Source organism: Aquarana catesbeiana, linkage group LG02 (genome assembly GCF_042186555.1).
Source record: "Aquarana catesbeiana isolate 2022-GZ linkage group LG02, ASM4218655v1, whole genome shotgun sequence".
NCBI classification, from domain to species: Eukaryota; Metazoa; Chordata; class Amphibia; order Anura; family Ranidae; genus Aquarana; species Aquarana catesbeiana.
This window is the reverse complement of record NC_133325.1, coordinates 287,817,991-287,830,295: the sequence shown is the minus strand read 5'-3', so window position 1 is coordinate 287,830,295 and position 12,305 is coordinate 287,817,991. Positions and strand designations below refer to the sequence as shown.

At 42.0% G+C, this 12,305-nt stretch overlaps 1 protein-coding gene across 5 annotated transcripts in view; it reads right to left on the bottom strand.

The window, feature by feature from the left end:
- MYO16 (myosin XVI) overlaps nt 1-12,305 on the bottom strand; it is a 669,347-nt gene that overhangs the window by 35,733 nt on the left and 621,309 nt on the right. For all 5 annotated transcript variants that reach the window (XM_073614485.1, XM_073614486.1, XM_073614487.1 and 2 more), the window contains exon 33: nt 6,700-6,846. In XM_073614485.1, coding sequence (XP_073470586.1) covers nt 6,700-6,846 — 147 coding nt within the window. The remainder of the gene's footprint in view (nt 1-6,699; nt 6,847-12,305) is intronic.

Genomic DNA, 12,305 nt, shown 5'->3' with positions numbered 1-12,305 from the left:
AAAGACTTTGATCCAAGTTACAGCTTGACTGACTCTGCAGAATTATATTTATCCACTCATTGACCAGTGAATGTTTATTGGTAGGTATTTTCTATAGAAAAGTGCAATATCTTCAATTGGCACTTTACTGGAGTGGAAGTTTATTGAAAGTGGACCATTTATGGGGAGTTCATCTTTTAGATTAGACCTAATCTGCTCAGCTCATTATTGTTCAATGCACCCTGCACCCAAACATTACCTATTTGAATAAGGAATAGATAGAATGGAAAGTCCGGTAGCAATATTACCACCCATGTCATTGCTTCTGGTCAACATACAGCTCTTTCTTCTTTACTCTCGTGATCTGAAAGTTTGATTAAATAAATGAAAGATCCATCCAACTGTTTCATGAATCACCTTTAACTTATGTCGTGTTAGGATGCTTTAATATACCAAAATACCAAACTGCCTGAACATTAATATGTCACAGAACTGCCAAAAAATTTAATTATTTCTGAATATACAAAATGTCACCAAGTAAGACCTTGCCTATATGGCCAACAGTATATACTGTATTTAGCCAGAATGTACCTTCCCTTACAAATTTAACATATAAATCTGTCATTCATGCTATCAGTGGGGTATGAGTGGATTATCAGTTTAGAGGAAGTTCTTAAATCAGGTAAGTGGTTATGGCATAAATATGGGTGTGGATGATTTTTAATCTGAAGGTATAAGTTGTTATGCTGGCCATACAAAGCTCAAATTCAAGCCATGGATGGCCCTGTTGGCACCACTAAACTCAACAAATTTTGGTCTGAAAATTGAAGGGGTTGGGAGCAGAACTGTGACCACAGCCAATCAGATTCAGTTACTGTTTGGGTATTCTGGCAGCTGTGGGTTCTGCAGCTGTCTGAATACAACAGCCAGCAGGGGAAGACTATGACCCCTTTCACACGACAGTTCTGATCAGGTATGTCCATCAGTTTTTCAGGCGGACCTGATCAGATGATCTATTCACCCACTAGCAGTTGTAAACAGAGGTAGATGTACACCCACCTACCTCCAAACCAATCCGGTCTGCTAAAAACAGAAGGTGGATCAGATTGGGGGTGGTCGGGTGAAAACTGATATGGGAGTTCATTTATACACAGCTGCACAAAGAGCAGGGCAGACTGTGTCTGTGTCCACTCTGAATAAACTGAGCAGACTGTGTCATCCACCCACTCTGACCTGATCAGCAGGGGTTAATCGGCAGACAGATCCCCTGCTAATCACAACAGAAGCTGCCCTTGTGAAAGGGGCTTCAGACTCTATGTAGTGATTGTAGCAAACTCAGATCTACATTGGTCTAGGGCAAATGGTTATGATAGCTAGAGTTAGTGCTTGTAAAAAGAAATTCCTGGATTGTGTCCATCACTTTTTGTATACACTAAAACTATTTCCTAAACGTAACCAAATTCTTGAACCAAAAAGAGATCATCATAGCTTTTAGCGAGAGATATTTTAAAAGGTATTCCTGCACTGAATTTTGGAAAGTCTATGTATATAACCTCCTACTCCCATAATTCTATAACTATGTGTTCTTTCTGTTTCAATCATTTTTTATTTGGTTTTAACAAGTGGTTAACATGCAAAAATTCTGCCCATGTAGGGGCTAGCATTGAAGTTGGAACAGGTATTAGCTCATAAGAAGGGCAAAAATAAAGCGACACAAACAGAAAAATTGAGAGCTAACACAACAGTAGTAAATTTAAGTGTGAATGATACCGTCAGGATCCAGGGGTCCCACAGAGGTTTACCATAACTACAGACCCCTAGGCCCATCAAAATCCAAAACGTGGTGCAATGTACAGCCAAAACTGAACTCAAAAGGATAGAGGAGCAGAAAACAGAAGAAAGTTAGGCAAAAAAGTGAAGCTAAAGGGAGGGAGGTCACTCACGTACCGAATAGGGAGCTAGAGAAGGGATAGGGGAGTCTAGAAAAGAAAGGGAGGCCAGAAGATAGGGACCAGGAGATGGGGAAAAGGGAAGGGCTCGGGAACATCTGTACCATCTGTCAAAGGTGGCCCAAGCTAGCTGGGGTGAGGGTAGGAAAGGCATATGACAGCCATGGTTCCCAAATTTTGAGGCACTTGGCATGAGTGTCGCCACGGATGTTCGACATCCATTCATTAAGCATAAATGTGGTAATGCAATCTTTCACCCCCTGAAAGGGGACAGATAGTTATTTCCAGGCTTGGGCAATTGTTCTTTTGGCTGACAGAAATAGGTAGGAGGCAAGTTTCCGCTCATAAGAAAACAGGCCTGGAATTGGACAGTGTAATAAAACAAACTTGGCCTCTTTTGATACGGGCAGGTGAAACAGCATAAATAAGAGGTCAAATACCCAAGACCAGAAGCCAATTAGTCTAGGACATTTCCACCATATATGTATGACGTCACCTCGATGGCCAAAACCCCGGAAACAGCGGTCGCTGTAAGATTGATTAGCATGGGCAATGCGAGCAGGGACCCAATACCAACGTAGGAGGAGCACCTTATATGCAGCCACCAAGGTGGCTGTATTAAATGAGCATTTGGCCACAGAAGACCAGGCCCTACTCCAGTCCGTCAAGTCTATTTTGGTCGCCAAATCTCATTCCCACTGAGCTACATAAATGAGAGAGGTATGAGATGAACGATTATTCAGAGAAGCATAGAGAGCCACGATGAGGCCTGGGGATCCTGGGGAGTGCAGGCAGATGTGTTCGAATGCGGTTTACTGGAACGCGTACGTAGCAGTCCTGCGGAGCGAAGGGGAGCCAATGCTAAAGTTGGAGGTAGCATAAGAGCTCTTCTTGTATGTCATGGGTCTCCTGAAGCAAAGCCCATGTGGGAAGTGATCTGGTGGTTAGGAAGTGTTGAACATGTAAAAACCCATTAGCAACCCACCAAGAGAATGCCTGTGGTTGGTCCAGACCCTTGAGAAAGAGAGCATTAGTAGTGATTGGGAGCATGGGCAGAAAGGGCAACATGAGGCAAGTGGAGTACCACACAGAGTCCCATACTTGTAAGCTATGATGCATGAGTGGACTCAAAGTTGATGGGCGGAGGTTATGGGGTAGCCAAATGAGGGTTGGCATACCCATGGGAGCACAGTTGGGTAATTCCAGGAGAACCCACAGAGGAGTATCTATTGAAGCATGAAGCAGGGATAATTCTGTGATTTGGGCAGCCAGGTAGTATTTGGCGATATTGGGAACCCCCAGACCCCCCTGTAGCCTGAGTGTCAAAAGGGTCGCCCTGGAGATCCTGGGGTGTTTATTGGCCCATATAAATCAAAAGATTCTGTTTTGGATCAACCATAGAAAATGCGATGGAACCTTATCGGTAGAGTGCGAAAGTTTGGGCATTATAGTCATTTTCACAGAATTAATAGGACCTATCCATGATGAGTGTAGGAATTGTCAAGACTGCATAAGGGAAGATATAGAGGGTAGTAATGAGTAATAATTAGCAGCAAATAAGGAGGAGTATGAGGGGGTCAGGTGGATCCCGAGGTAGTCAATGTGGAAGGACGTTAATTGGAAAGGGTAGTGGGACTGTAGCCGAGTGACCAGGTCAAGGGCCAAGTTCACGTTAAGGATGAGCATTTTGTTAAGATTACTACGTAAGCCCGAAATTGATGAAAATCGGGAAAGGACCAGCTGCAGATTGGGGAGTGCGATGAGAGGATTGGTCAAGGTCAATAGGGCATTATCTGTGAAGAGGTTAAGCTTATACTCATTGCCTGCATAAGGAATTCCGGAAATATTCGGGTCAGCCCGGAGGGACATCGCCAGAAGTTCCAGCACCAGGATGGAGAGAGCCAGAGACAGGGGCATCCCTGCCTCATGCCCCGGAAAATAGAAAAAGGGATAAGAAGAACCCTGCATATTTCACCGAAGCAGAAGGGGTCGAGTATAGGGTCTGGATCCAGGCTAAGATGGCTTCCCCAAACCCCTGGCGAGACAGTACAAAAGCGCAAATATTCCCATGACAGGGAGTCAAAGGCTCTGAAGAAGAAGGTGCTACCTTCGAAATGCGTTAGCCGGCAGTGATCTGCACGTCTTCCCCGTAGGATCTGGAGACTGCCATCAGTGGATTGATCTCCACTTACTAAAAAGATCGTTTTAACGTGATTTTCATCTACCTTTGTGAGTAGTAGTTTTTTGTATACATTTTAATAAACTTTTTTAAGGATAATGCACTAGGCCGGTGCGCCCTCTCTATTTTGTCTTTCGTTTGATTGTTAGGAATTTTCCACTGATGTAGGGGTATGAGGTGGACCACTTTGCAGACATTGTCACCAGCCTGTCAACCTGGAACAAAGCCCACCTGGTCTCTATGGACCAGGTGGCGCAAATATTTATTGATACTGTGGCTTAAAATCTTCCACAAAATCATATCCTCTTTTAGGAGAGAGATAGGATGGAAGGCTTGTAGTGTCCTCTGATGTTTTAGGGAGCATAGTAATGTCTGCCCTGAGCGTGTCTGAAGGAGGCAGGACCCCTGTTTCAAGGCATTGAAATAATTGGCTAGGTGAGGTGCTAGAGGCCCAGCAAATTTCTTGTAATAAAGGCCAGAGAAGCCATCCGGGTCAGGAGCCGAAGGAAGGGCTCAAAGACTTGATAGCCTGAAGGACTTCAGCCTCTGTGATGCTAGCATTCAGAGTGTCATGTGCCACCTCAGACAGCACAGGGAGATTTACGTCATGGAAAAAAGGCTTCCGCTTGGTCTAATGGGAATGGATCAGGCCTAGCATAAAATTTTGACAGAAAATCTGCGAATGTCGACATGATCTATTGGGGGTGGGGGGTATAACCTCCTGCAGGCAATCGTAACTGGACTGAGTTCAGCTTCCTAGCCGACATTGGGCCTGGTTTGTCTGTGCAAATATATTATTTGTGCTTGGTCCAGCGCAGGGCCTTTTTGACCCCTGAGGTGGAAAGTAAGTCCAGTTCTGTGGACAGTGTGTCACAAGCCTTTCTGTGGGCTGAGGTAGGTTGTGCCTTCCAGCGAGCCTCAGCGTCGACTAAAAGGGAATGGAGCTCTGACAAGTAGCTATTTGTTCTTTCAATCAGGTATCAGAAATATGGGTGCATATGAAAAGATAGACAATAAAAGTGTGTAAGGAGCCTTTCAAATAATTTTTATTTTTGTGCATCTTGGGCTTCTATGTCAAATACCTTTATGCATAGAGTTTGGTTGTGTGTGTCTGTAAAAACAAAGTGTTGATGGGTTGGGGTAATAAATAAATGTACTTAAAATAAAATAATTACAACATTGTAAAAATATTTCAATATATTACAAAATGTTGATGTCAACACACAGCTCTATTTCAGAATATGTCCCTTCTATATGTAAATGAGGCCGTACCGACATAACATTTTCCTGGCATTTTAAAGAGACATTGGGGTTTATTTACTAAAGGCAAATAGACTGCGCACTTTGCAGAGTGCAGTTGCACTCTGTGAGAGCAGTTGCTCCAGAGCTTTGTAAATGAGCAGAAGCTCTGCTGACTTCCATGATCCAATCATGTACAAGCAAAAATGCTGTTTTTTTATTTTCCTTGCATTTGATTGGGTATTCTTTGTAAAGTGAAGCTTTACCTCATTTACTAAGCTCTGCAGCAACTGCACTTGATGAGTGAAACTGCACTTCGAAAAGTGCACAGTCTATTTTCCTTTATTAAATCAACCCGACTGTCTTCAAAAACACCGCTCAGGCTTCTCACACAGTGGAAATGTTTACAGTTAGCAATTGCTGGTGCTGACCACGCAAAGCAGTTCCCTATTCTTTTTTTAGTGACAGATATGTCGTTTTCATCCTCCAACACTTCCAGTCCTTGCTGCCCCCTCCTTCCTGGGCCATCATGGTGTCCAGCTGAAACTCTAAAAGCCTCCAGTGCTTTGTGAGTGACATTGGGGTACAGGATGAGTTTTTTTCTGTATGTGCAGATCATTTATTCTTAATGATAATGTGCAGACATTCTCCCATACACAGCCTCAGGTTCTGGAAGCTTTACAGCCAACAGCCAGTTACCTTAGTGACATCTAGGCCAGTAGAGGGCCTAAAACAGAAAGTCTGTGACACTCCTAAAAAAGTGGCAGAGTGTGAAGTGTGAAGTGTGAAAAAAACTACAGGGCTATTATGGACAAAAGACATAATGAATTGCTAAAACAAGTGTAGCATCAGTGAGTGCAAATTTTAAATATTTTATGTGCACGAGTAGCATAAACGTGTTGCCTGATAACAGTGTCACTATAAAAAATGTTTACAATTAAATATACTTGCAATAAAGCCACAACATGCTAATTTTTTTTTGATGGTCACATTAAGTGCATCGTTAATGGAATTGGACTCAACCTCTGTTCCACTGAAATGATTGCTCTGCAAAAGTGTGGGAACTTTTTATATACATAGTTGCATTGAAGACTTCCAATCATTCTTCCATAGTGATGTAAAGGGACAGGTCGCTGTTGCTTATTACTAGCTGTGCAATGTGACTGTACATCTTCTAAAAAGCAGCAAATCCCCTTTTTGAGAAAAGATAGAGCTAGAGAAGTACAATATATATATATTTTTGTGGTAAAGCACAGATTCAAAAGAAGTTTGAAACTATGAAAAGACAAGGTTTGTTTTTTTAATGAGGTGCATACATGCAGGTTTCTTCCTTTTCTTTCAGTGGGAACTTACCACTAGAAACAGGGTTTCCATTCTCACATGGTTCACATGTAGATAAAGTGCTTAATGGTTGGTTATCTTGATTATTTGCGTTTGTATCTTGAGTATCTGGCATTGCAGTATCTTCCCCAGTGCTCGTATTCAGATTCAGCTCAACACCTTGGAAATGAGAAGAAGTAGCTGAATGGGTGCACTGTATTGGCAGCCTGTCTTTCAATACATAAAATATCTATCACAATTTTACAGATTATGAACATCAGATGACAGATATTTGGCTTTTGTCTACTTTTTTCCATAGAATTTTGCAACTGAAATGAAAAGAAAAAATGCTATAGATAGCATTTATAACAGGCAAATTGAATGCCCTCATTCCCTTCCCATAAAACTACTAAGGAATGAAAAATACATTTCAGTCTATAGCATGATAAATACACTATTGCTGATCATTCAAATATGCAACATACTCTTTTAATGAGTTTTATTTAGATTTTATTGATCCTTTTATTATTAAGCTACTCAGATTGTGTTTGCTATCAGATGTAGTAACTATGTCTTTTCCTACACATGACTGTATGTGAAATTGACTTCTATATAATGTAAATATATGTATATAAATGTATGTTATATATAACTTATGTAAGTTGACATTGTGAATCATACAGGATCCTATTTTTTCCACATTTCATTTCTTTCATGCATTTCGGGTACTTTACAGAAAGTTTCTATGAAGTAAAAAATTAAATTAGCAATGTGAAAAGAAGGAAACAACCTCTGACTTCAGGACTGAATTATAAGCCCGTGGCAGAAATGTCACTTGCAGTAAAAGTAAATTATTTTAATATCCAAGAACTAGAATGAAGCCCAGGAGTCAACAAACAATAATTCCCTATAAACCCTAATTTGTGACAGGTTCTTTTTAAAGGGTTCATGTAGTTTCAGAAAGCTTTCACTGTCAGAAATGCCCCAAAAAGGGAAAGATTTGCAGGCTGCTGCAGGTATATGCAGGCATCTCTTGGTTGTTGTGCTTTATTTTTGTATTAATTTTTTTTATTTAATTTTCATGCTGTTTATGTTCATAAATACTGGCACTTAAAAACATCTCAAAAATACATTTTATGGAATTCTAACTTATAATAATATAGGTTCAGTGAAGGAGATTGCTAAATGCTGTATATGTACAGTACACACACACATAGACGGACAAGGAGAGATTTCCTTGCATAGTATTTCCAAGGTTTCATGGAAGATATACTCTGTGAAGTTGTTATCAAATTATGAAGTCAAGTATTAACTTAACTCTAGAAAGAATTGTGTGATAGTATATTCTTTGCCAAGCTGTGTCTTCTTAAGAAGCTGTCATCAAGGTAATTAGAAGTTGTCACCCTCGAAGCAAAGTGCAATGTATTTCAGAAGACCTGGTTCCAAATGTGGGATTTGAATTTGATTGGATTAGGGGCAGAATAAAGATACAGCATCTCACAAAAGTGAGTACACCCCTCACATTTTTGTAAATTTTTTTTATATCTTTTCACGTGACAACACTGAAGAAATAACACTTTGCTACAATGTAAAGTAGTGAGTGTACAGCTTGTATAACAGTGTAAATTTTCTGTCCCCTCAAAATAACTCAACACACAGGCATTAATGTCTAAAACGCTGGCAACAAAAATGAGTACGCCCGTAAGTGAAAATGTCCAAATCGGGCCCAAACTGTCAATATTTTGTGTGGCCACCTATATTTTCCAGCACTGCCTTAACCCTCTTGGGCATGGAGTTCACCAGAGTTTCACAGGTTGCCATTGGAGTCCTCATCCACTTCTCCATGACAACATCACGGAGCTGGTGGATGTTAGAAACCTTGCGCTCCTCCTCCTTCCGTTTGAGGATGCCCCACAGATGCTCAATAGGGTTTAGGTCTGGAGACATGCTTGGCCAGTCCATCACCTTTACCCTCAGCTTCTTTAGCAAAGCAGTGGTCATCTTGGAGGTGTGTTTTGGGTCATTATGTTGGAATCCTGCCCTGTGGCCCAATCTCCCAAGGGAGGAGATCATGCTCTGCTTCAGTATATCACAGTACATGTTGGCATTCATGGTCCCCTCAATGAACTGTCGCTCCCCAGTTCCGGCAGCACTCATGCAGCCCCAGACCATGACACTCTCACCACCATGCTTGACTGTAGGAAAGACACACTTGTCTTTGTACTCCTCACCTGTTTGCCGGCACACACGCTTGACATCATCTGAACCCAATAAGTTTATCTTGGTCTCATCAAACCACAGGACATGGTTCCAGTAATCCATGTCCTTAGTTTGTTTGTCTTCAGCAAACTGTTTGCGGGCTTACTTGCGCATCATCTTTAGAAGAGGCTTCCTTCTGGGATGACAGCCATGCAGACCAATTTGATGCAGTGTGCAGTGTATGGTCTGAGCACTGATAGGCTGACCCCCCACCCCTTCAACCTCTACAGCAATGCTGGCAGCACTCATACGTCTATTTCCCAAAGACAACCTCTGGATATGATGCTGAACATGTGCACTCAATGCCTTTGGTTGACCATAGCGAGGCTAGTTCTGAGTGGAAGCTGACCTGTTAAACCGCTGTATGGGGGGCGTGGCTTGGACTTCCATGTGAGAGGACGTGTCTCACAGAGGCTCCAGCATCCTGAACAGAAAACATCCTGAAGTGAGCCCGATCCACCGCTACCATAGACCGGACACTTCGCTCCCGGTGTGGGGCAACACCTACAGCGACACCCGGTCGCTTTACATCCAAAACGGGGATGTCTGGGAGGATGGAGGAGAGCCGTTCGGCCGGCCGACATGGCCAAGATGGGGGATCCCCGCTCCCACAGCGTGCAGGGAAGGAATCACAGCTATCAGCAGCTGCACGCCTGGAGAGGTATGCTCACGACACTGGCACTCACAAAACAACACAGCCACATACCTCACATGCAAAGGCAGCAGCCAAGAGTGTCCCACAGGAAACAGCACAGCATGGCATAGAGAAGATGGCCCCTGGAGCAGCAGAACACACAGTGAGGAATCCCCCATCCCCCCTCCTTCCTCTGAAGCAGCCAAAGCTCCAGACACTGAGCACTCTGAGCCTTCCCTGCATGATATACTGACTGCAGTTCACACTTATGGCTCCTCACTAACTGAACTCTCTATTGAAGTCAAAAGCATGAAAGAAGGCATATTACACATAAGACAAGATATGCAGAAAATAAGAGAGAGAGCCACTGCTCTGGAGGGAAGAGTGAGCACACTAGAGGATGATATACCCCCTCTTGCTCAGGAGATTCACATAACTTCAGCTAAAGCCACAGAAACCGTGAATAGAGTGGAGGATATGGAGAACAGATTGAGAAGGTCAAATATTCGCATTGTCGGTATACCTGAAAAAGCTGAAGGAAAAAACCCCACTGATTTTATTGAAACCTGGCTAGCTGACACATTTGGGAGAAATAACCTTACACCATTCTTTTCTGTTGAAAGAGCCCATAGAGTGCCACTCTGTCCACCGCCACCAGGGGGCAACGACAGACCATTTTTGCTGAAATTACTACATTACAAGGACAGGGATAGTATACTTCGCTTGGCCAGACAGAAACCCAATATGGAAATTCAGGTTGCCAGAGTATCAATATACCCTGATTTCTCAGCGGCTGTGCAGAAACAAAGAGCAAAATATACTGAGGTCAAAAAGAGACTGCGTGCTCTCTCTGTGATATATTCTATGCTATACCCTGCCAAGTTGAGAGTGGTTGCTGAGGGCACGGTGCACTTTTTTGAAAATCCTATGATGGCTACCAATTGGCTGGACAGACACGAGAGGCATTTGCAGGCAGCCGTGCATGGAAATGAACCAGGATGACACAACGCATGAACCCCGTACATTGATTCTTTATGCTCACCTTAGATAAAATGGAGCCCGCAGAGAGTCACAACTGACTTTTTTTTTTTTGGTTTATTTTACCAGTGACCCCTATCGTTTAGGACTTTATGGGCACAAGGTCCCAGCCCTCTTTATTACCCCACCAAACGCCCTGCGGGGCACCAATGGAAGGCTTTCCAATGGAAGTTACTTTATTTCAGTTTGTTTTTCTTTTTTCCGTTTTTAAGCCCTGGTTGAATGGGCGCTATATATTTTTGTCGCAAAGCAAGTTTGCTTTGTCGATGGTTGCAAATCTGCAGAGTGAGACACATGGTACAAGTCACGCAATACATTTTCTACACTTCAGAACTTATACTGCATCATCTGAGTTCATATGCCACAGACCTCCAATATCGGGGGTTGGATCACAACTAGCAACTGCACCAAATGACTAAGCGAACTGAGTCAATTCTCTCATGGAATGTGAGACATTGAATGGATACAGGATACTATGATGTCATAGGGACTCAGAATATAGATCAAACTGTCAATAATTTTGATGAGAAGTTGTCTTACTCTGCGGTGACGAGTTATAAGGTTTTAATTATATATTAGTTAAAAGAAGAAAGCAGACACTATCCCCCCCCCCATTGTTTAGGGGGGAGAGGTACCTCTACACCGACCGATTGTCCGTTGAAGGACCGGGAGCGGAGTAGGGGTACAAAGTACTAAAAGGACACACTTACTAATTATAGAAAATATGAGGTAAAGCTGAAATTGGTATAGATATGTAAAGATTTGTTTTCATAGACTGATTGTAAGCCTATATATACCATAAAATTGCAGGAAACATAAGCTGATTGACTGTATATTTGGATAATAATATGTCCTTGGTAACGTAATTTGATGTATGTTTTTGTTTTTGTTTTAAGGAAGAGTTTTTTCTCTTCTTATGTTTTAAAAATCAATAAAAAGAATCTGATTAAAAAAAAAAAAAAAAACGCTGTATGGTCCTGGCCACCATGCTGCAGCTCAGATTCAGGGTCTTGCCAATCTTCTAGGCCATCTTTATGTAGAGCAACAACTCTTTTTTTCAGATCCTCAGAGAGTTCTTTGCCATAAGGTGCCATATTGAACTTCCAGTGACCAGTATGAGAGAGTGAGAGCGATAACACCAAATTTAACACACCTGCTCCCCATTCACACCTGAGACCTTGTAACACTAACGAGACACATGACACCGGGGAGGAAAAATGGCTAATTGGGCCCAACATGGACATTTCCACTTAGGGGTGTACTCACTTTTGTTGCCAGCGGTTTAAACATTAATAAAACAACAATAATCTCCTGTTTAAACATTAATGGCTGTGTGTTGAGTTATTTTGATGGGAAAGTAAATCTACACTGTTACACAAGCTGTACACTCACTATTTTACATTGTAGCAAAGTGTTATTTCTTCAGTGTTGTCACATGAAAAGATATAATAAAATATTTACAAAAATGTGAGGGGTGTACTCACTTTTGTGAGATATTGTACCTACTGTATAAACAATCAAGCCGGCACAAGAAGGGCATGTATAAAACCTATTGCAACCCAAAATATTTATTATTTCATTACCCGTTCTTGCTTTTCCCATTTTGCATTATTATTTAAGTGTTAAGTGTTGCTCTTTTATCATTTGATGATTTATTATGGATACAGCATCGGGTACAGTTTTGGAGAATGAGCAAGCAGGCAACATT